The following is a 24,544-nucleotide window of genomic DNA, read 5'->3' as shown; positions in this document are numbered from 1 at the left end:
GGGAGTGGATGGTGGCCATTTTGGAGGGCACCATAGAGCTGAAGCAGACATTTTGGGATTGGTAATGGATGACAGCATTTTTGGAAGGCACCATAGAACTGAGGCGGCCATTTTGGAACTGGTAATGGGTGGCGGCCATTTTGGAGGGTGCTATAGAGCTGAAGCAGCCATTCCATTATTATTAGTATTTAGTATTTAGTATTTATTTAGTATTTGCTATTTGCTATTTAGTATTTAGTATTATTAATGTTATTAGTATTATTCATTGTTTATTAATTGGATTTGTATGCAATTAATTATTACTGGATTGGCAATTTTGGAACTGGTAAAAGGTGGCGGCCATTTTACAAGGCACTATACATCTGAGCTGATCATTCCATCATCACCATTCTCATTCTCATTCACATTCTCCTTATCATTCACATTCTCCTTATCATCATCATCATCATCATCATTATTATTATTATTATTATTAACCAAATGGAGCTGATGTGGAGTTTTATTGAGCAGATCCGTTCTCGTCGAGCTTGGAGAGCAATACCTGCCTCTACCTGGGATCGAACTCACAGCCTCCTGACTTCTCGCCACTCACCTGTTTAAAAGCAATGCAGGCGCCGTTGCCACAGGAATATTCTGGACATGGTCCAACTGTATGATTTGTTCGGCTGGGCAGAGCTGCCGGGATTTCTGTTAGGAATCCAAATGAGCCATCATTAGTACCACACCCCACGTCGTCCCCTCCCTGTCTCAGTCCAAAGGTAGGGAGAAAGGAAGGAAAGCAAGAGAGAAAGAAAGAAAGAAAGAAAGGAGGGAGGGAGAGAGGGAGGAAATAAAGAAAGAAATGGATGGAAGGAAAAAAGAAGAAAGGAAGAAAGAAAGAGGGAGGGAGGCAGTAAGGAAAGAAAGAAGGAAGGAAGGAAGGAAGGAAGGGAAGAAAGAAAAAAATGGAAGGAAAGGAAGGAAAAGGATGGAGGGAGAAAGGAAAGAAAGAAAGAAAGATGAGGGAAGGAAGGAGAGAAAGAGAAAGGAAGAAAGGAAGAAAGGAAGAAAGGAAGAAAGGAAGAAAGGAAGAAAGGAAGAAGGAGGGAGGCAATAAGGAAGGCATGAAGGAGAGAAAGAAGGTGGAAGGAAGAAAAGAAAGAAAGAAATGGAATGAAAGGAAGGAAAAGAAGGGAGGGAGAAAGGAAGGAAGGAAAGAAAGAAAGAAGGTGGAAGGAAGGATAGAAAGAGAAAGGAAAAAAGAAAGAAAGAAAGAAATGGAAGGAAGGAAGGATGAAAGGAAGGAAGGAAGGAATAAAAAGAAAGAAGGAAAGAGGGAGGGAGGGAGGCAATAAGGAAGACATGAAGGAAATAAAGGAAGAAGGAAGAAAGAGAGAAATGGAAGGAAAGGAAGGAAAAGGAGGGAGGGAGAAAGGAGGGAAGGAAGGAAATAAAGAAAGAAGAAAGAAAAGAAAGATGAGGGAAGGAAGGATAGAAAGAGAAAGGAAGAAAGGAAGAGGGAGGGAGGCAATAAGGAAGGCATGAAGGAAAAAAAGAAGGTGGAAGGAAGAAAATAAAAAATGAAGGAAGAAAGGAAGAAAGAAATGGAAGGAAAGGAAAGGAAAGGAAGGTAGGAGGGGAGAAAGGAAGGAAGGAAGGAAGGAAAGAAACAGAAAGGAAGGAAGGAAGGAAGAAAAAAGAAAGAAAGAAGGAGGAAGCAAGGAATGGAGGAAAGAAGGAAAGAAATGGAAGGAAGAGAGAAAGGAAGAAGTGATGAAAGGAAGAAAGGAAGGAAGAAAAAATAAATAAATAAATAAAGAGGGAGGCAATAACGAAGGCAGGAAAGAAAGAAAGAAAGAAGGAAGGACAGAAAGAAATGGAAGGAAAGGAAGGAAAGGAAGGAAAAGGAGGGAGGGAGAATTGGAGGAAAGAAATAAAGAAAGAAGGAAGAAAAAAGAAATGAAGGAGGGAAAGATAGAAAGAAAGAAAGAAGGAGAGAAGGAAGGAAGAAAGAAATGGAAGAAAAAAGAGAAAGGGAGGCAATAAGGAAGAAGGGAAGAAAAAAGAAAGAAAAAAGAAAGAAGGAGGAAGCAAGGAACGGAGGAAAGATAAAAATGGAAGGAAGGGAGAAAGAATGAAAGGAAGAAAGAAAGAAAGAAAGAAAGAAAGAAAGAGGGAGGGAGGCAATAAGGAAGGCATGAAGGGAAGAAAGAAAAAGGAAGGAAAGAAAGAAAGAAATGGAAGGAAAGTGAAAAAAGGTGGGAAGGAGGGAGGGAAGAAAGGTGGAAGGAAGGAAGGATAGAAAGAGAAAAAAGAGAGAAAGAGGGAGGGAGGCAATAAGGAAGGCATGGAGGAAGGAAAGAAAGAAGGAAGGAAGGAAAGAAAGAAGGAAAGAAATGGAAGGAAAGGAAGGAAAAGGATGGAGGAAGGGAGAAAGGAAGGAAGGAAAGAAAGAAAGAAAGAAAGAAGGTGGATGGAAGGAAGGATAGAAAGAGAAAGAAAGAAGGAAGGAAAGAGAGAGGGAGGTAATAAGGAAGGCATGGGGGAAAGAAAGGAAGAAGAAAGGAAGGAAGGAACAGATGAAGGAAAAAAAGGAGGAAATGGAAGGAAAGGAACGAAAAGGGAGGGAGAAAGGAAGAAAGGAAGAAAGGAATAAATAAATAAATAATAAATAAATAAATAACAAACAAAATCTCAGGTGGGGAGATTCGAACTGCCGAATGACAGTTTGTGACATGCTGAAGTCCCCCGTGGGACTGTGCACCAACCACTGCACCACCATGGCTTTTAATAAAAGGAAGGGGGGCACGCAATTGAAAATTTCATGCGCCCCCCTCCAGGTTGACTCGACCCCTTCCCGAAAACCGACCCGCCTCTGTGACCGTGCCGGCCCTCCTCCCTTACCGCAAACAAGCTCGTCTTCTCCCTGTGCGCAGTCGGGGGGTGCCGTCGCAGACACGGGGGGTGTCGATGCACATCCGGTCATTGCAGGCGAAGAAACCGGGGCACGGTGGAATCTGGGTGGAGCCTGCGTCCAAGAGGAAGAAGAGTCACCATCTTAACATGCTAGTCTACTTAAGGTCCCCTCGGGAGTAAGGCCACCTCGGGAGTAAGACTTGGGGATCATTGACTCCTTGGCTAGTCTATGTAAGGTCTCCTCGGGAGTAAGGTCTCCTCGGGAGGAAGACTTGAGTATCATGGGTTCCTTGGGTAATCTATTTAATGTCTCCTTGGGAGTAAGGCCTCCTCGGGGATCATTATCTCTTTTGCTAGTCTACTTAAGGTCTCCTCTGGTGTAAGACTTGGGGATAATTGACTCCTCTGCTACTCTACTTAAGGTCTCCTCGGGAGTAAGGCCTCCTTGGGAGTAGCACTTGGGGATCCTTGGCTCATCAGCTAGTGTACTTAAGATCTCCTTGGGAGTAAGGTCTCGTGCGTGTATCCTGACATGAGTGCATCGGGTGCTTGCATTCACAGCAAGGAAAATCTCACATGAAAACATTCACACGAACAAGATTTTGGCAATTTTCAACTATATTTTGGCTTCTGCGCATACACTGAAGCAAATTCTCAGAAATTCTCACATCCAGAATCTCTTACCATGCATGGTCAGGAAGTGAAATCTCATGTGGGGACGGTCATGCTGATTGACGTAAAATTTGGCTTCTGCGCATGTACTGCAAGTGAAACCTTGTGGGAGGATGTGCGCCCGAGCAAGATTTTGTCAATTTTCCCGATGTTTTGCTTCTGCACATGGGCCGCAATTGAAATCTTGTGCGAGGACACTTGTGCAAGAGAGATTTCAATGATTTTCCATGTCTTATGCCTGAGGAGGCCTTACTCCCGAGGAGACCTTAAGTAGACTAGCCGAGAAGCCTATGATCCACAAGTCTTACTCTCGAGGAGGCCTAACTCCCAAGGAGACCTTAAATAGACTAGCTGAGGGGTGAAGTAGCAACGACTCACCGCAGACGTCGATGTTCTCGTCTGACTGGTCCCAGCAGTGCGGGACACCGTCGCAGAGCTGCTGGTAGGGGACACACTCCACCCCGCTGGTGCACACGAACTGGTCAAGCGCACAGGCGCGGTCGCAGTCCATTTCATCGCTGCCATCTACGCAGTCGGCTTCATCGTCGCACACCCAGCCACGCGGCCGGCACTCCCCACTGTGGCAGTGAAATTCGTAATGCCCGCAGGAATGAGTTGGCGGGATGGTGCCTGTGAGAGGAGTGGTTGGCATTGGTAGGCACCGAGAGGGGTCCTCGTCACTCCCGTCATCGCAGTGGGGTATCCCGTCACACACCTGAAGGCGGCTTACACAGGTGTCGTTTGGACAAGCCAACTGGCCCGGAGCGCACGTCACCGGACCTAAAATGAGTGGGAAATGGGGTGTAGAGTATCAAGATGATTATAATTCCAGGAAGCATACAGGCAAAGGATCGTGGGAAATTGGGTGTGGATAATCAATGCTGTGATACTTCCTGGCAGTATAAAGGAAAAGGATCATGGGAAATGGGGTGTGGAGATTCAACGTGGTTCATAATAACCCAAGCATTGTGGGAAATGGGGTATGGAGATTCAACGTTATTATATTTCTAGGCAGTATAAACAACGTTTAATCTCCACACCACATTCCCCACAATCCTTGGAAGTATAACAACACTGGATCCCCACATCCCATTTCCCACAATGTTTTGCCTTCATACTGCCTGGAAGTACAACAATGTTGGCTCTCAACACCCCATTTCCCACGATCCTTTGCCTTTATATTGCCTGGAAGTAGGAAAAGGATTGTGGGGTGTGGAGAATCAATGTTGTTCCTACTCACGTGGGCAGAACGCCTCGTCCATGCCGGTGGGACAATCCGGCTGGCCATTGCAAAGTAGCGCTCTGGGAAGGCACTGACCGCTAGGGCACCAGAATTCCTCTGGCATGCAATTGCAGCCGCGTTCATCGCTAAAGTCGCCACAGTCGTTGTGCCCATCGCAGCGGCGCAGGTAGGGCAAGCAGCGCCCGACGGCACAACGGAACTCGCTCAGGCTGCAGGCTGGGCCACAATCTGAGAGCAGGGCGAGGATGAGAATAATATAATGATGATGATGATAATGATAACAATAATAATAATTTTATTTATTTATTTATTAGATGTGTATGCCGCCCCTCTCCGGAGACTTGGAGCGGATAATAATAATAATAATAATAATAATAATAATAATAATAATAAGTAATATCAATAGCAATAGAAATAGTAGTAATAGTAATAACAATAGCAATAGCAAAAACAGTAATAGTAATAATAATAATAATAGTAATAGCGATAACAATAGCAATAGCAGTAACAGTAACACTAACAATAACTATAATAATATGAACAGAATGCAGAGTGGTTCTGGTTCTGGTTATTGTTGTTATTTATTGTTGTTATTTTTTATTGTTGTTATTTTTAATTGTTATTGTTATTGTTCCAACAACAAAACAACAACAATAGTAATAATAATAAGACGAAGAAGAATGCAGAGTTCTGTTCAGCAGCTATTAATATTAGTATATTAATATTAATATTAGTATATTAATATGATTAGTATTATTGGTATTAGTGTTGTTGAAATAATAATAATAATAATAATGATGATGATAGCTGCTAAACAGAACTCTGCATTGGCAACGGAAAGGGGGAGGGAGAGAAGGAGGGAAAGAAGGAAGGAAGAGAAGGGAGGGAGGAAGGAAGGAGAAAATGAGGGAGAGAGGGAGAAAGGGAAGGAGATAGGAAGAAAGGGAAGGAGGGAGAGAAGAGAGGGAGGGAGGAGAGAAAGGAGGAAGGAAGGAGACAGGAATGGAGGGAGGATGAAAGGAAGAAAGGGAAAAGAAAGAAATAGAATGGAAGGAAAGGAGTAGGAGGGGAGGGGGAGGGGCAGAAGGGAAGAAGAGAGGGTGGAAAGAAGGGAGGGAAGAGAAAAAGAAAGGGAGGGGGAGAGAGAGAGGAGGGAAGGGGGAGGGTGGAAGGGAGGAAAAGAAAGAAGGAAGGGAGAGAAGAGAGGACGAAAGGAAGGAGACAAGGAGGGAGGGAGGGAATTAGGGAGGGAGGATAGAGGAAGGAAAGCAGAGAGGAAGGGAGGGAAAAGGGGAGAGAGAGAGAGAGTGGAATGGAGGAACAAAAGAAAGGAGGAAGGAAGGAAGGAGACAGCAAAAGCGGGACGGAAGGAAAGAAGGGAGGGTGGGAGGAAGGAAGGGAATGAGAGAAGAAGAAAGGGAGGGTGAGAGAGGAAGGATGGAGGAAAGGAGGCAGGAAGGAAGAAGAGAAAGGAGGAAGGGAAGAAGGAAGGAAGGAAGTAGATAGGGAGGGGGGAAAGAAGAAAGGGAAGGGAAGAAGAAAGGGAGGGAGGGAGTAATGAAAGAAGGGAGGAAGAAGGAAGGAGACAGGATGAAAGGAAGAAAGGAATGGAGGATGGGAGGAAGGAAGAGAAGGAGAGAAGAAGGGATGGAAGGAAGGAGGGAGGGAGAGAGGAAGGAAGGAAAGAAAGAAGGGAGAAGTGGAAGAAAGAAGGGAAAGAGAGATGAAAGGTGGCAAGGAAGGAAGGTAGGTACAAGGGAAGGAAGAAGGAAGGAAGGAGACAGTGATGAAGGAAGGAAGGAAAGAAAAGAGAGTGGGAGGAAAGAAGGAGAGAAGAAGGGTGGAAGGGAAGGAAGGAAGGAGGGAGGGAAGGAGGGAAGGAAGGCTGTATAAAGGCAAAGGATCATGGGTAACTGGGTGTTGAGATTCAACGGTGTTATCCTTCTGGCGAGCATGAAGGCAAAATGGATCACGGGAAATGCAGTGACCCACCACGACTCACGCACACGCTCACCGGCCTCATCCGAGGGGTCGCTGAACCCACAATCCAGCTCCCCGTCACAACGATCTCGCCATGACACGCATCTCCCATTGTTGCACTTGAACTCCTCCGCCGAACATCCTTCTTCCTGACAGCCATCCTTGTCCGAGCCGTTGCCGCAGTCACGGGCGTTGTCGCAGAGGTACGCCGCAGGGACACACTGCCCACTGGCACAGCGGTGCTCACCTGGTGCACAGCTTGCGGGGCAGATTTCGTCTGAGCCGTCGTGACAATCATCTTCGTTGTCACAAATCCAAGCTTTCGGGATGCAGCGCCCCCCCATGTGGCATGTAAATTCTGACTCAGCACAGGGTGGTGGGGTGTGGCAAGACTCCAGAGGAGCGGCGCAGTGCCACAGACCTGCCTCGCAGGAGCTGGAGGAGTAAGGATTAAGAGAGTCATTAAATAGAGGAGGAGGATATAACTAGGAGGAGGTACAACCCATCCAACAAGTATTAGGACCTCGAGAAAGTGATAGGCTGCAGAATTTTGGCTGCTGCTCTGTGGGCATGGCTTGTTTGGGGGGTGTGGCTTGATGGTCATGTTATTGTTATTGTTGTTGTTGTTGTTATTGTTATCATCATCGTTATCTTTATTGTTATCATTGTCTTTGTCTTTTATCTGTATCGTTATCATTATTGTTGGTTATCATTATTGTTATCTTTATTGTTATTGTTACTATTATCATTGTCACTATCTTTCTTTACCGTTATTGTTACCCTCATCTTTACCATTATTATTACCATTATCGTTACCATTATTGTTATCATTATCGTTATGTTAGCATTATTTCATTATCATTATCATTGTCATTATAGTTATCATTATCATTATGGTTACCATTATCGTTATCGGTATTGTTATCATTATCATTATCATTGTCAGCATTAATGTTATCATTATTGTCATCATTATTGTTATTGTTATCGTTATCATTGTCATTATCCTTATCCTTGTCCTGGTCATTATCATTATTGTTGTCAAAGTCATTGTCATTCATTATCATTATTGTTATTGTTATCATTATTGCTATTGTTATTATTTAGTTAACTTCTATGTCAATCTCAGGTAGGTTTGCCAGGAAATATCTTCCGTATTAACCCCTCCTCCTCCGAGTAACTCCATTAACTTACCAGTTCCGGCACTCCTGCGTCACCAGTGCACCCAGTGGGAACTGGGTGCCCCCCCAGTAGCATGGGCATTCTGAAGGATCAACACAATGTCCACCTGGTGTGGGGGAGAGGCGAAAAGGTTGAGAAATGAGCAATGGGAGTAGTTCTCCTTTTCTCCCTCCCTCTCTCTTTCTCTCTCCTCTCCCTTTCTTTCTTTCCCTTTTTTTCACTCTCTCCCCCTCCCTCTCACTCTTTCTCTCCCTTGCTCTCTCCCTCTCTCTCTTTCTGCCTCTTTCTTTCTTTTTCCCCCTCCCCTCCCTCCCTCTTTTTCTTTCTCGCTCCCACTCCCTCTCTCTGCCTCTCTCACTCCCTCTCTTTCTCCCTTTCTCCTTCCCTCCCTCTTTCCTTTTCTCCATATCCATCCCTTCCCTTTCTCTCTTTATCGTTATCCTTATCATTATCTTATCCTTACCCTTGTCTTATCCTGTCCTGTCCTGTCCCGTTCTGTCCCATCCCGTCCTGCCCTGCCTCGCCTCACCTCACCTCACCTCACCTCGCCTCATCTCATTCTTATCTTTATCCTTATCCTTATCCTTATCTAATCTCAGCTTATCCTTATCCTTGTCCTATCTTGTCTTGTATTGTCTTATCCTTATCCTTATCCTTACCCCCATCCTTATCCTTTTTTAATCTTTTCTTCTCTTCCCTTGTCTTGTCCCGCCTCACCTCGTCTCGTCTCGCATCATGTTATCTCATCTCATCCTTATCCTTATTCTTATCCTATCCTTATCCATATCCTTATCCATAAGGATACCCTTCTGCTGCACATGCACAGAAGCCAAATCTCGCGTGAGCGACACATGCCCTTTTGCCCCTCGCCCACCCCAACCGCCACCCCTCTCTTATCTCACCATTCAAAACTTTGCCTTCCGGACAAAAACACCCTTCGACGCAAGGCGCCGTCTCCATCGGGCAGTGCTCGGCAGGTTCCAGTCCAAAGTTCTGGCAAGTGAGCGGGCAGGCGGGGCCGCAGGGGTCATACTCCATCCCGTGGTCACACTGAAGGGCTGAGCAAGAGGAGAAGGGGGTAAGTAGAAGAGCAAGAACCCAATTTAAAGGATAAAGTATAAAGTATTTTGGGAAATGGGGTGTGGAGATTCAAGTTGTTTATTTTTGTTTCTTTGCTTTTTCGTGTACATATTCATGGTATACAAAGATATAACAATGTTTATATACGTGATATTAGTGAGAGAGAAACATGAGTACAGCCTCCTCCTTCCTGGACTCCTCCAAAACTTACGGCACAGATCCTGGCTTCTCCAGCGTATGGAGACTCCTCGTTGGATGCACTCCTCGGCATAAGTTGCAATGGCTGTGCAGAGGCATTCACAATCCCCTCCAGAGTCACACCTTGGTTTAAAGGAGATGGGAAAGAGGTCCGATTAGCAGGGAATGTGGCAGAAGGTCCCTCACATTAGACCTGGTACCGATTGATTCCAGGTCTCCAAACAGCTGGAATTTGGGGTATCCCGTGTGGAGCAGGGGAACGCCATTTCGCTGTGACATTGGCCTTGCCCCTCTAATGTTGCTGTAACTTCCAACAGGTTCTATAAACAAGTGCGAAGCTGTACAAATGCGTGGATGGCCGGCGTGCAAGTATGTGTGGGAGGCTTTGACTAAGAACACAGCACCACAGACTCCTCCAGCTAACTGCTAGCTTTTGTTCAGTGGTTCAAATATCACAATTGGCTCGAGGTCAACTTGGCCTTCCATCCTTTTGATGTAGGTAAATTGAGGACCCAAATTGATTGATTGATTTATCATCAATCAATCAATATGGGTCCTCAATCGACTTCACGTATCATTTCTCATGGCTCTGATTGTGGAATCTTTGCCAATGTCTCTTAACATTTTTTTCTAAGGCAAAGGATTGTGGGAAATGGGGTGTGGAGATTCAACATTGTTATATGTCCAGGCAGTATACCCAGCTGAGCCTCCGTCACTCACCCGCAGGCATCGAAAATGCACCAATCGTAGAACTGCTGGCAGGGCAGCTCCTCCCGGCAAGGGGCGAAGAGATCCTGGAGGAGGATTGCACAGCGTTTCCGAGCCCACGTCGCACGGTGAGAATTCACCTGGGGAGGGAAGGAGATGCGGAGTCATGGAAACGCCCATATCTCCTTTTTCCAATTTTTCAATATTTGATTGATTGATTGATTGGTTGGTTGGTTGATTTGTTGGTTGGTTGGTTGATTTATCAATAGATAGATTTATCGATTTATTTATTATTAGATCTGATATGCAGCCACTCTCCAAGATCTTGAGGTGGCTTACAATATTATAATTATAGTTATCGCTATCGTTAATGTTATCATTATAATTATCATTATATATGAGTCCTCGGAGCGGGGTGGCATAAAAGTCCAATGAATCATTATCGCTATCACTACCATTACCATTATCGTAATTGTAATTGTAATAGTAATCTTAATCATAATCGTTATTGTTATCATTGTCATTGTCATTATCATTATATATATCTGAGTCCTCGGAAAGAGGCGGCTTACAAGTTCAATTAGTAAATAATAAAATTCCAATTTCTCGTTATCATTATTGTCATCATGGTTATTATTGTTATCATTACCATTATCATTATCGTTATCCGAATCCTCGGAAAAAAGTCCAATTAGTAAATAATAAAAGTCCAATTTATCATTATCATTATCATTATCGTTATGTTATCGTTATCATTTTTGTTATCGTTTTCATTTTCATTATTGTTATCATTATACATATCTGAGTCCTCAGAGACGTGTGCCATAAAAGTCCAATTAGTAAATAATAAAAGTCCAATTAATCATTACATTATCATTACCGCCCCCCCCCCGTCAGTGTGCTCACCACTCGTACCATGCAGGGGTGTTCAAAATCCTCAGCGTTGACCTCCGGACACAGGAGGCTGATGCGCCAGGAGTTGCCAAAGAGGTCTGCTGTGGGCTCCACGATGCCTTGCTGGCTGGAGAAGTCATTCTCGGCATCGCCATCAAAGTTCCCACACAGCCCCGACACTCGGCCTTGGTATTTGGCGTCCAGTTTGATGTAGACCCGAGTGCCTGCGGAGGAATGGATAGGGTGAGTGGCTGAGCCCCAAGGATCTTTTCCCAGTGAGCAGCTCGCTCAATTTTAGACTAGTGATGTGGGTTTAGGATTATATACATAATCTTAATCTGTGTAACAATGTTGAACCTCAACACCCCATTTCCCACCATCCTTTTCCTCTACTTATGAACTTAATTCGTTCCACGACCAGGTTCTTAAGTAGAAAAGTTTGTAAGAAAAAGCAATTTTTCCAATAGGAATCAATGTAAAACCAAATAATGTGTGTGATTAGGGAAACCATAAAGAGGGTGGAGGCCCTGTTTTCTCCCAGGAGAGTCCTAGAGGCCCCAGGGAGGCTTCTTCCTGCCTTTTCCAGCCCCATTTCCTCCCAGGAGATTCCTAGAGAGGGCCCACGGAGGCTCCCCCCACATATTCTGACATTGTTTCCTCCCAGGAGATTCCTAGAGAGGCTCCACAGAGGCTTCTTCCACCTTTTCCAGCCATTTCCTCCCGGGAGATTCCTACAGAGGCCCTACGGAGGTTTCTCTTCGCCTTTTCTGGCGTGTTTCCTCACAGGGGATTCCTAAAGAGGCCCCATGGAGGCTTCTCCCCGCTGTAATATTATGGATGGATATAGCATCACTTCCAGCTGCAGGGATTCAGTTCCAGTAATCTCAGAAGGCAGTTTAAAATATAATCCTATGGAAGGATATAGCATCACTTCCAACTGTAGGGATTCAGCTCCAGTGATGTCTTAGAAGAACTTGAATGATTAAAGATAAATAAGGCAACGGATTCAGATGGCACTCACCCCAGAGTTCTTCAAGAACTCTGACCTGTCATTGCTACCACCCCCAGCTGATTTCGTAACCAATCCCTTTTAATGGGTGATGTTCCCAATGATCGGAGAATGGCCGGCGCCTATCCACAAGAAGGGCAGTAGAGAAGAAGCTGGCAACTATAGGTCAGTTAGCTTGTCATCAGTTTTAGTTAAAATGATGGAGACTTGGCCACACCTCACCTCCGTCCCAGAGTACCGTCAATCCCATCTGAGTGAGGACCACGAGAAAGAGTCCAGCCCGCTCCAAGGTCAGCCTGTTCCCACTATAGGTCTTTGGGGGGTGCACAGAAATGCTGTTCACAGTCACGTCCTTTCCTAGAACGAGTTTGCGGAGAGGGGCGGCATATAAATCCAATAAATCTAATCTAATCTAGAACGAGCAGAGAGGAAGGAGGATCAGGAATGGCGTGACACAAATGGGTTACGAACTGCTCCCAAGACCGTCTTACCCCGGAGAAGGTGGATCGTCGTCCCTCCAATCAGCACGACCACAGATTTAGTGCACGTTGCGCCACTTGCACCGCAGGGCACATTCTCAGTGGTAACAGTGAAAGCGCCGCCCTCCTCACGGACGAGGACATACTCGCAGTCTCCAAGGAAGGAGTAAGCCCGACCGTCGAAGGTGACGTAGTGAGGGTCACCGGTGGCGAGGCATGTCGAGGCACAGCGGTGGCGGCTGCATTCCCAGTGCTGCATCTGGCAAACACTGGGGAGGAAGAGAGAGATAATCGGCGGACAATTGGTGGACAATCATCCAAATGGACGGGTCCAAGTATTGGATTGCTACCAGATCGGGGTGGGGAGATGCCAGTGTGGTAGCAAAAATCAAGGTTTGTGCGAAACTCCAGATGAACGGCGAGGGGCACATGCGTTGGCATGAGATTCCACTTCTTTTTTTGAATTTTTATTTTTTAAAATATTTTAAAAATATTTTTTAACATTTTTATTTTTAAATATTTTATTAATGTTTTTTAATTTTTTCAATTTTGTAAATTTTGTAATTTTTTGTTATTCTTAAAAGTTTCTTAAATTTTTTAAAATATTGATTTAAATATTTTTAAAAATTTTTTAATTTTAAAATATTTTTAAAAATATTTTTTATTTTTTTAAAAATGATTTGTTTAATTTTTAATTTTTTTCTATAAAGAGATTCCACTTCTTTCTTTCACGATAACAACACTGAATCTCCACACCCAATCATTTTCCTCTCTACTGCCTGGAAGTGACATCAGACCTCAAAATGACGGCAGCGTCATTCCCCCCCCCAATATTCAGCCATTAATAGTTGGCGGTCCTCGCAAGGGGCAATTCCATCTCCGCCACCCTCAGCAAGCGCCAAACTCGAATCTTGCACCCGTGGTGAAGAGAATCCCCCCCCTCCACCTGATGTGTCCTCACCAGGTGTTGCAGTCCAGAGGGATGGTCTCGTTGGGCTGGTAGAGACGTCCATTGTGGTGGCAGGGGCATTCCTCGGGGGAGACACAGTGCTCATCCTGCGAGGAGAGAGAAGGGGGCAAAAATGGAAGCTCAACCCATAATTCCGGACAATAGAAAGGCAAATGATCATGGGAAATGGGGTGTGGAGATTCAACGTTGTAATATTTCCAGGTAGTATAAAGGAAAAGGATGGTGGGAAATGGGGTGTGGAGATTCAACGCTACCAGGAGGATGGTCCCGGGCGGGCAGACGCAGCCGTCGCGGGCTATATCACAGCTGAGGTTGCTCTGGAGGCTCTCGCAGGTGAGGAGGCAGCCGTTGATGGTGTAGATCAAATCGCCAGGACAAATCACCGTGTGGGGACAGGCCTCCTCAGTGCAGCTCCAGGACCCATTGGCACAAACACTGAAAGACAAAAGGTGGACGCAATTTCCTTCCTTCCTTCCTTCCTTCCTTCATTCCTGCCTTCCTTTCGTTCCCTTTATTTTTTCCTTCCTTTCATTCTTCCTTTCGTTCCTTTCTTTCTTTCCTGCTTTGTTTCCTTCCTTTCTTCTTTCTTCCCTTCTTTCCCTCCTTTTTTCTTTCCTGCTTTCTTTCTTTCTTTGCTTTCTTCCCTGCTTTGCTTCCTTCCTTCTTTCTTTCTTTCCTTTCTTTCTGTTGTGGTTCAGCCTGGGACCCCTCCGGGAATGGCTTATTTGCTGTCGGCTTCCAGCTCAGAGGGAGAGGCTGAGGACCAGGAGGTGCAGACTGACGAGGAAGCGGAATCCCAGGCTGAAGAAGAAGGACAGCCAGAGTTCCACCAGGGGGAGCTCTCCCCAGCAAGCAGCCTGGATTCCCTGGGGGAAGATGCTCATGACATCATAGATATGCGACAAAGGAGGGCTAATCAGAGACGAACTCAATTGGCTAGGTATTTCCAGCATTAGAGGTCACAGCTGGGTTTGGGTGTGGTGCTTGGGAAAGGATAAAAGGCGGCCCCACCCTTCCTGGCTTGTGGAGTTTTATCTTGGAGATTCGTGAGACCTGTCTGTGAACTTTGGTGGCTACAATCCTGGTTTGTGCCTTGGACTATTGAAACCTTGGGGGGGTGTGCCAGCAAGAAGCTTGTGAAATTGACTGGACATCAGGACCCTGTTGTAACGTATTGTAACCTGTCTGCTGTGAAGACAGGTTTTCCTTTGTGCTTATTTTTTCCTGCTATAAAATACTTTTGGATTTTACCAGAGTGTCTGGCTGTTTTTTCAGTGGGTGTGGAGGTCTGGGAAAACCCAGACAGAACACTTTCTATCTATTTTTCTTTCCCTTTCTTTCTTTCCAGCTCTGTTTTCTTCCTTCCTTCTTTCCTTTCCTTCCTTCCTTCTTTCCTTTCCTTCCTTCCTTCTTTCTTTCTTGCCTTTCTTTCTTTCCTGCTTTGTCTTTCTTTCTTTCCTTCTTTATTTCATTTCTTTCTTTCCTGCTCTGTTTCCTTCCTTCCTTTTTTCTTTTTTTCTTTCTTTCTTTCTTGCCTTCCTTCCTTTTCCCCTCCCTCCTTTTCTTTCCTTTCGTTCAAGACAGAAAGAAAGGGAAGGAAGGAAGGAAAAGGGGACAAGGAAAAAGGAAGGGAGGGAGAAAAGAAGTAAGGAAGGAAAGAAAGGAAAGGAAAAGGAGAGAGGGAGAAAGACAGGAAGGAAGGAGAGAAAGAAACAAAGAAACAAAGAAGAAAGAAAGGAGGAAAGAAAAGGAGAGAGGGAGGAAGGAGGGGAGGAAGAGAGGAAAGAAGGAGAAAGAGAGGACGGGAAAAAGAAGAGGATGAGAAGAAGGAGAAGAGGAGGAGGTGGAGGAAGAGGAGGAAAAGAGGAAAAAGAGGGAGATAGAGAAGACAAGGAAGAGAAATGGAAGAGGAAAAAGAAGAAGACAAGGGGGAGAAAGAGGAGGAGGACAGGAGCAAATGAGGAAGAAGGAAAAGAAGGAGTAGAAGAGGAAGCGAAGAAGAAGGGGAGGAAGAGAAGAGAAAAAGGAGAAGAAGAAAAAAAGAACAGGAGGAAGAGGAGGAGGAGGAGAAGAAGAAAAATAAGAAGAACAAGAACAAGAACAAGAAGAACAGGAGTTACAGCAGAATTAGAAGGGCATGGCCAACATTGCAGCGGCATGGAGTTCCTCCTGCTCTGCAGGGAATCCCCCGAATCCTAGCCCCTTGGAGACCTGGAACCAATCTTATTTATTTATTTATTTATTTATTTATTATTTGGATTTGTATGCCGCCCCTCTCCGAAGACTCGGGGCGGCTCACAACATGTGGTACAAATCATAAATAATCTGGCAAATTTAAAATATTTAAAGATTTAAAAACCCCATATACTACAGACACACACACAAACATACCATATATAAATTAAACATGCCCAGGGGGAGGTGCCTCAGTTCCCCCATGCCTGATGGCCAAGGTGGGTTTTAAGGAGTTTACGGAAGGCAGGAAGAGTAGGGGCAGTTCTAATCTCCGGGGGGAGTTGGTTCCAGAGGGCCGGTGCCGCCACAGAGAAGGCTCCTCCCCTGGGTCCCGCCAACCGACATTGTTTAGTTGACAGGACCCGGAGAAGGCCCACTCTGTGGGACCTAATCGGTCGCTGGAATTCGTGCGGCAGGAGGCGGTCTCGGAGATATTCTGGTCCAGTGCCATGAAGGGCTTTAAAGGTCATAACCAACACAATCGATGGAGAAAGGAAGGAAGGAAGGAAGGAAGGAAGGAAGGAAGGAAGGAAGGTAGGTTTTCTTATGTACTGGAATCGCGTGGCCGAGACAGTCAATGAAATCAACCTATCCTGCGTGAGAGGCTGAGAACAGGTCACAGGGTGATTTCATCAAATGTCTCTTGTCACTCCGTCGAATCATGTGGCATGGACGCCATGCACACGAGGTGGCCGGTACTTCTGGTTTGCAGCAGTAGCCCTGACTGCAAACAATGCTTCTCCGAGGAGAGGAGAAGAAGAGGAAGAGAAGAAGGAGAAAAAGAAAAAGAGGAGGGGGATGAGAAGGAGAAAGAGAGGAGGAGGAGGAGAAGGAGGAGATGGAGAGAAGGAGAGACAGAGAAGGAGAAGAAGTGATCAGGAGGAGAACAACAGGAAGAAAAGAAGGTAGAAGAGGAGGAGGAGAAGAAGGAGAAGAGAAGAAGAAGAGAATGAGAACAGAAGAACAGGAAAATAGGAAGAGAACAGGAGGAGAACAAGAGGAAGAGAAGGAGAAGAAGATGAGGAGAGGAAGAGGAGGGACAAGGAAGAGAAGAAAAGAAGAGAATGAGAACAGGAGAATAGGAGGAGAACAAAAGGAGAACAAGAGGAAGAGAAGGAGGAGGAGGAGAGGACAAGGAGGAGAAGGAGGAGAGGAAGAAGAAGAAGAAGAAGAGGAGGAGGAGGAGGAGAACAGGTGGAGAACATGAGGAGAACAAGAGGAAGAGAAGGAGAAGGAGAAGAAGAAGAAGAAGCAGCTACCAGCTGTTGCAACTCCTCTGGATCTTGCTACCAGGCGGGTGAGCCACCTCCTGGTGGAAGCACAGACACTCAGCTGGCTGGATGCACTGGCCTTCATGGTCCAGGACCAGGCCTTCTGCGCAGTTGCATCCTGCAACACAGGTGGATTGGAGGTCCTCGCAGACACCGAACTTCTCTGCGGGGAGGTCGGCACAGGTTCTTCGGCATGGGGTGGCACATTCACGGTAGACCTGGCCTCCAGAGCACTGCACAGCTGTGAAGAAAGAGGGAGAGGCCACAGCGGGCAGATGCCACCTTGAGTATCCATGGTAGATGGGCCACTGAGGACCAGTTTCTACCACAAGTATTGTAAGATTGATTGATGGTTTGACTTGGGATGGATTGGCTTGGTTTAGAGTTGGGTTGGGTTAGTGAAGGTTGGATTTGGTTGGGTTGGATTGCACTGCGTTGGGTTGGGTAGAGTTGGGTTAGGTTGGTTTAAGTTGGATTAAGTTGGGTTGGGTTGCATAGAGTTGGGTTGGGTTAGTTTAGGTTGGATTTGGTTGGGTTGGATTAAGTTGAGGTGGGTTGGGTTGGGTAAATGTTGGGTTGGTTTAGGTTTATTTATTTATTTTATTTATTTATTATATTTGTATGCTGCCCCTCTCTGTGGATTTGGTTGGGTTGGATTAAGTTGGGTTGGGTAGTTGGGTTGGGTTGAGTTGAATTCAATTGGATTTATAGTCCACCCAATTCCTAATGCCCCTGTCAGGATATAAACCTGGAGTAACATTACAAATACGCTGGAAGTAAAGTAAATCCTGAGTCAGGTGCTTCAGCAGAAAGATGCAATCTCTCCTACGATCTGATTGGTCAGCACTTGTATATAATGTCATACACCTTCCTCTCTGATTCCAGCAGCGATACTTACGGCAGAAGCTCTGGTTCCTCCAGCTCACAATGGCTCCCTCCTGGGCGCACTCGTGGGCGTAGGCGGCCAGGGCACCACAAAGACAATTCTCCTCGGCCGAGCAGCTGCACACGTCCTCCAGGCACAGCTGGTAGTAGGGTTCCTGCCCCACCAAATTGTGACAGGGCTGGCGGCAGAGGACGGGAGTAATTAGTGACGTTTTCCACCCCTTCCCAGCTCCATTTGGGGGAAACGTGGCCTCAGAACAGTGACGGTCACAGCCCGGAATCGTCCCCTCTTGTAACGGTTGAGTTGGCAATATATAAACCAACAATCTGTATTATAACTGAGCTATGTCTGTTGAGCTGAAGTATTACGGACGGCTACAAGAGGGAGTTAGAGTTAATAGCTTATTTCTCTGAGCCACCCTCTCTGTTTCTTTTTGTCTAAATGACTCGCTGTTAATGGCAACTCACTGGTGGGTTTGCTCTGCATTTTCTCGGCAATCTCTCTGAAGTGTTTTCATGTATTATAGCTAAAGTATGTTTAGGCCTGGTATTCATTTATTCATTTATGTACCTATTGAATTATCTATCTCTAATTGTATTAAAAATCAGAATAAGACTAAGAGTAAGTAAGAGCAAGAGCAAGAGTAAAAGTAAAAGAACATGAAAGCAAAAGCAAAACAAAAGCAAGTAAGTAAGAGTAAAAAAGTAAAAGTAAAAAAGTAAAATTAAAATTAGAAGTAGAAAAGTAAAAAAGTAAGTGAAAGTGAAAGTGAGTAAGAGTAAGTAAAAATAAGAGTAAAAGAGTAAGAGTAAGTAAAAGTAAGAGTAAAGGCAAGAGTAAGTAAGAGTAAAAAATTAAAAGTAAAAATGTAAAAGTAGAAGTAGAAAAGTAGAAAAGTAGAAAAGTAAAAAAGTAAAAGAAGTTTTAAAAGTCAAACAGCAAAAAAAATGTTAAAGTAAAGAAGTAAAAAGGTAGAAAAGTCAAAAAAGTCAAAAGTCAAAAAGTCAAAAAAGTAAGAAAGTAAAACTAAAACTAAAAGTAATCTGCAATCTCTCGGCATCGTAGTGTATTCTAGCTGAAATGTGTTCAGGCTTCGATCTCTTTGCGTGCCTGGCCCGTGCCCCTCCCTCACCTGGAAGAGGCCGCTGTGGATGGCCGCACATGCCTCCTCAGCGTACTGGCGCCTTTGGGTGTATGTGCTGCAGGCATCAAAGGGGACGTTGTCAGTGACGGGCGGGCAGGCGTGGAGGGGCAGTTGGAACTTGCGTGCGAATGCCGCCACGCCAGGCTCAACGTCACCTTCCGGGGTGGTGAACTCATCCTGCTGGTTCCAGTTGTAAGTTCCGCAAAGGCCTCGGACCTGGAGGAAAAACGGGCCATTTCTGAGGTTGGCAATTCAGCACCAGGCTGCCCCAGAAGTGAATCGTCCAGAATTCAAGCTCAGGGTCTGGTTCTTAGGGTGTGGTAAGGTTTAGGCAAGGGGAGAGGGAGGGAGGAAAGGGAGGAGAAAAAGGAGGAATGGAGGAGGGAGGGAAGGAAGGAAGGAAAGGGAGGAAGGGGGAAAGGAAGGAAAGTCAGAAAGAGAAAGACAGAAAGGATGGAAGGAAAGAAAGGAAGAAAGAAAGAAAGACAGGAAGCAATGAAAGAAAGAAAGACAGACAGGAAGGAAGGAAGGAAGGAAGGATGGAAGAAAGGAGGAAGGGAAATGGAGGAAGGAAGCAATGAAGGAATGAAGGAAGGAATGAAAGGATGGAAGGGAGAGAGAGAGAAAGGGGAAGGGAAGCAGGAGGAGAGGGAGGGGAAGGACTCCTGAAAAAGAAGAAGTCCTTCTACGCCCATGAAGGTGCCCCCAACTCCCGGGAGGAGGAAGGAGGCCCCTGCCCTGTTGTACCCACAACATGTTGTAGCCAAATCGGGGCACCCCCACCAGGCCGAGACTCACCTTGTGGGCAAAGGAGGGCTGGAGAGTGATGTAGGCCGAGGGGGAGTCCAGGCCCCAGAGCAGGTGAGCTCCAAAGGCCTGGAGGAGCAGGAAGGCGGAGGAGGCCCGGCGGATGGTCAGGTCGGCGTTGGCGAAGGGGAGGACCACCTCCCGGCCATTCACTGACACGGAGCCTGTGAGGGGGGGAAAGAATCACAACTGGAAGGTAAGAGGAGGGAGGAGGAGGAGGAGGAGGAGGAAGAAGTGGAGGAAGAGGAAGGAGGAGGAAGAGGAGAAGGAATAGAAGAAAGAGGACGAGGAGGAGTATGAAGAAGCAGAAGGAGGAAAAGGAGGAGGAGGAGGAAGAAGAGGAGGAGGAGGAGCTGCAGAAAAAGGAAAGGGATTGTTGGGGTCCTGGACAGATTTCTCGCAGACGTTTCAGGACCCAACTAGGGAATGTCATCAGGGCCGGCAGGGAGGGTGGTGCGTGGATGTCTCTCACCTGTCCAATCCAACCGAGCCGAAGTCCTCAGAAGAGTCACGGTCACAACTCGGAGACAGCCGACAGCTCCCTGGTTCCCGCAGGGCTCCGTCTCCACTCGGATCTCGATTTTCCCGTCCATGAAATCCTGTGGTTTACAGTAGATTTACAACCGGTCACTACATAAGTCAACTTACGACCAGTCACTAAACGAGTCAACTTATGACTAGTCACTAAACGAGTCTCCAGAGTTTGGATGGAGCCTTTGGGGAAGGGAAGGGGGAGGAAAGGAAAGAAGGAAGGGGGGGAGGTAGATATGGGAAAAAGGAAAGAAGGAAGAAGGAAAGTAGGAAGGTAGGTAGGAAGGTAGGTACATGAGAGTGGAGGGAAAGAAACACAGAAGATGGATGGACGGAAGGAAGAAAGGAAGAAAGGAACAGAAGGAAGGAATGGAGGAGGAAGGAGAGAAGGGGAGAAAGAAGGAATAGGAATAAGGAAAGAAGGAAGGAAGGAAGGAAGGAAGGAAGGAAAGAAAGAAGAAAGAAAGAAATGAAGAAAGAAAGAAAGAAAGAAAGAAGGAAAGAAAGAAAGAACTTGACGGACAGAACGTCCAAGCCCCTTACCTGCACCAAGATATAGTGGCAGGCCCCACGGAAGGAGTAACGCTTCCTGTCAAAGGTGAGGTAGTGCAGGCGTCCGTGGAGGGCACACTCACCAGCACAACGATCTTGTGAGCACGCCCACTGGCCCCCTCGGCAGATACTGGGGAAGGAAGTGACATGTCCTGTCAGAGTTGGGATGGGGTGTCCTTCTCCTCCTCTTCCTCCTCCCCCCTCCTGCTCCTCTTCCTGCTCCTCTTTCTCCTCCTTTCTCCTCCTCCTCCTTTTCCTCCCCCTCCTCCTTTTCATCCTTCTCCTCCTTGTCCTCCACATCTTCCTTTTCCTCCTCCTTCCTCCTCTTCCTCATTTTCCTCCTCTTCCTTTTCCTCCCTTTTCCTCCACCTCCTCTTCCTCATTTTCCTTCTCCTCTTCCTCATTTCTCCACCTCCTCCTCCTTTTCCTCCAGCTCCTCCTCCTTTCCCCCCTCCATTTCCTACACCTCCTCCAGCTCCTCCTCCTCCTTCCTCCTTTTCCTCCTCCTCCTTTTCCTCCTCCTTCCTCCTCCTCTTCCCCATTTTCCTCCTCCTCCTTCCTCCTCCTCTTCCTTCCTCCTCCTCCACCTCCTTCTCCTCCTCCTTTTCCTCCTGCTTTCTCCTCCTCCCTCCTCCTCCTCCTCCTCATTTTCCTCCTCCTCTTCCTCATTGCTCCTCCTCCTACTTTTCATTCTCCTCCTCCTCCTTTTTGTCCACCTCCTCCAGCTCCTCCTCCTTCTTTTCATCCTCCTTCCTCCTCCTCTTCCTTATTTTCCTCCTCCTCTTCCTCATTTCTCCTCCTCCTCTTTTTCATTCTCCTCCTTTTCCTCCACCTCCTCCTCCTCCTCTTCCTCCTCCTCTTCCTCCTCCTCTTCCTCATTGCTCCTCCTCCTCCTTTTCCTCCACCTCCTTTTCCTCCATTCCTCCTTTTTCTCCACGTCCTCCTCCTCTAAAGCCTACCACAGGTTGCAATGCCATCGTAGCATCTCTCCGGCATGGAACTTGCGCCGTCGGTGGAAACAGGGACATTGGCTCAGCGGGACACATGCCCCTTTGTCCAAATAGAGCCCGTGGTCACACTCGCAGCCACTGACGCACTCCTCTCGGCAGTGGTCCCTCATGGGCGCACTCACAACCACACAGCTGGGCGGGCATGTGGAGACGCAGTCAGAATAGTGGCGTCTAGGCCCGCAGGCTTTCTCTGTGGGAAGAAGGAGTGGAAGGGATGCCGGAGGTAATCTAGTCTGACTTGCTTGAAGAATGACAGGTACCATTCATTCTTTCAAAGGAAAGGAAAACTGGGAATGGGACAGAATCATAGACTCGCAAAAGTTAGAAGGGGCCTCCCTCTGTCCTTTCTTTCTTCCTTCCTTTCTTCTTTCTTTCTTCCTCTTTTTCGTTCCTTTTTTCTCTGTCGTTCCTTCTTCTCTTTTTCCTTCCTTCCTCTTTCTTACTCTATTTATTTATTTCCTTCCTGCTTTTTTTCTTTCTTTCTTTGTTTCTTTTTTGTCTTTTTCCCTCCCCTTCCTACCTCTTTCCTTCCTTCCTCTTTCTTCCTTCTTTCCTCTCTTTTTCCTTCCTTCTTTCCTTCCGTTCTTCCATCTTTCTTTCCTTGCCCCCTTCCTTTTCCTCTTTTTTTCCTTCTCTCCTTCCTTCCTCTTTCTTTCCTTCTCTCTATCCTTCCTCTTTTTTCCTTCCTCTCTCCCTCCCTCCCTTCCTTCCTTCCTTCCTTCTTCCCCCTCCTTCCTCCTCCAACCCCCTGCTTAGCTTAGACAATGACAGAACTGGAAGGGACCTTGGAGGTTATCTATTCCGAATCTCTGCTCAGCCTCCTTCCTCTTCCTTCCTTCCTTCCTTCCTTCCTCTTTCTTTCTTTCTTTCTTTCTTTCTCTCTCTCTTTCTTTACTTACTTACTTACTTACCACAAAAACCAACCCTTCTCCAGTTGAGGAAGACCCCTCGCTGGGCACACTCACGGGCATAGCTGGCGAAGGTCTCGCAGGCACGGTCAGGCCCCGCCTGTCGGTCGCACAACAGGTGCATGCAGGTGTCGTAGAAACTTCGGGGGTCCACCTGTTGTGGAGGGGTGGGGTGAGGGGAGGGGCAAAGGGTTCAGGAGGGGCGAGGAGGGGTGGCGGCCTGCGCAGCTCATCCTCACCATTCCGACCATTTGTTGAGCGACCAGTAAAAAAAATTAAAATTAAAATAATAAAAATTAAAACTAAAATAATAAAAATAAAAATAAAAATAAAAATTTGAAAATGAAAACAAAAATGAAAAAAACCTAAAACTAAAACAAATAAAATTTTAAATTAATTTAAATTAAATCCGGATGACTCGCAGTTACGACGGCTTCCATGTCCCAAGAAAGAGAGTGTGGGTGTGGGTTGATCCAATCGCATTTCGTCAACTGTGTGACAAACCTAACGATTCGGGGATTTTCAACGGTACGAAACTCACTTCTCAAATCGTCCGCTGAATGACATAAGTGAGGGCGGCGTTTGCATGCAACTGACTCCTCACCTGCATATGACACTCGCTGAAAGGACTCGAGAGGATCCGTTCACAGGTAGCCTCCGCCGCCATCTTAATATCCTCATCCTGCATGGCATCACACCGCGGCGGCTCCTCCGCGGCAGCATTACACGGACTCTGTGGCGAGCGAATGAAGAAGGTAATTAATTGATTACCCGTCTTTTTCTGGAGAACATGATGCAGCTTTTAAAATCCTCCCCCCCAAAAAGAGGGTGAAAACCCGGACACATTACATACACCAAATGTATTTCTGTCCCTAAACAAGACATTCGATCAACAGAATCATCCCATTTGAATGACTTATCCCGCCGCCATTCTCACTGCCCTTGAGCAAATGGTTCTGATCCGGGAAGCCGATTCTCACTTTCTCAACCCACTCACCTCCCCCCGTTCAGTTGGGGAGGTTGTTCTACTCCGTGCCTCAACTGACAACCCACATTTCCACCACTAAACGAGACATCCATTTCAACAGGCTCATCCCATTTGAACGACTTATTCTGCTGCCGTTCTTGCTGTCCCTGAGTGAACAGTTCCCGTTCGGGAAGCCGATTTTCACTTTCTCAACCCACTTCTCTCCTCCAGTTCAGTTGGGGAGGTGTTCTACTCCATGCCTCAACTGACAACCCATATTTCCATCACTAAACAAGACGTTTGATCAAAAGGATCATCCCGTTTGAACAACTTATCCCAACGCCATTCTCGCTGTCCTACAGCGAACGGTTCCATTTCAGGAAATCGATTATTGCTTTCTCCACCCGGTTCATTTGGGAGGTGTTCTGCTCCATGCCTCAACGAACGACCCACATTTCCGTCGCTAAATGAGACGTCCATTCACTAGGGCTTGACCCCGTTCGAATGACTTATCCCGTCGGTGTTCTTGTTGTCCTTGAGCAAATGGTTCCGGTTCAGGGAACCGATTCTCGCTTTCCTCTCACTTTATCGACTCTCTCACCTCCTCCAGTTCAGTTGGGGAAAGTGATCTGTGCCTTGACTGACAACCCTCATTTCTGTCACTAAATGAGACATCTGTTCAACGAGCTCACCCCATTTGGATGACTTATCCCGCCGCCATTCTTGCTGTCCTTATGCCAACCGTTCCGGTTTGGGAAGCCGATTCTCGTTTTCCCCTTGCTTTCTTGACCCACTGTCTTCCCCCCGTTTATTTATTTATTTATAATATAAATAAAACAATAAAATAAAATAATAAAATAAAATGAAATATTAAATAAAAATAAAAATAAATTAAATTAAATTAAATAACAGAGAATATTCTA

At 46.2% G+C, this 24,544-nt stretch overlaps 1 protein-coding gene across 1 annotated transcript in view; it reads right to left on the bottom strand.

Moving 5' to 3' along the window:
- LOC139153202 (SCO-spondin-like) overlaps positions 1-24,544 on the bottom strand; it is a 104,811-nt gene that overhangs the window by 73,736 nt on the left and 6,531 nt on the right. The window contains 24 exon segments of the mRNA XM_070726836.1: positions 593-687; positions 2,884-2,920; positions 2,922-3,007; positions 3,946-4,347; positions 4,808-5,038; positions 6,825-7,225; positions 7,985-8,078; positions 8,875-9,030; positions 9,264-9,373; positions 9,971-10,098; positions 10,874-11,076; positions 12,084-12,218; positions 12,353-12,609; positions 13,302-13,396; positions 13,565-13,745; positions 16,805-17,057; positions 17,715-17,880; positions 18,835-19,062; positions 19,645-19,817; positions 20,126-20,252; positions 20,728-20,866; positions 21,696-21,936; positions 22,658-22,808; positions 23,259-23,387. Of these exon segments, the coding sequence (XP_070582937.1) occupies positions 593-687; positions 2,884-2,920; positions 2,922-3,007; positions 3,946-4,347; positions 4,808-5,038; positions 6,825-7,225; positions 7,985-8,078; positions 8,875-9,030; positions 9,264-9,373; positions 9,971-10,098; positions 10,874-11,076; positions 12,084-12,218; positions 12,353-12,609; positions 13,302-13,396; positions 13,565-13,745; positions 16,805-17,057; positions 17,715-17,880; positions 18,835-19,062; positions 19,645-19,817; positions 20,126-20,252; positions 20,728-20,866; positions 21,696-21,936; positions 22,658-22,808; positions 23,259-23,387 (4,218 nt within the window).

Source organism: Erythrolamprus reginae, chromosome Z, assembly GCF_031021105.1.
Source record: "Erythrolamprus reginae isolate rEryReg1 chromosome Z, rEryReg1.hap1, whole genome shotgun sequence".
Classification (NCBI taxonomy): domain Eukaryota; kingdom Metazoa; phylum Chordata; class Lepidosauria; order Squamata; family Dipsadidae; genus Erythrolamprus; species Erythrolamprus reginae.
The sequence above is the reverse complement of the archived record's forward strand: the minus strand, read 5'-3'. Positions and strand labels throughout refer to the sequence as shown.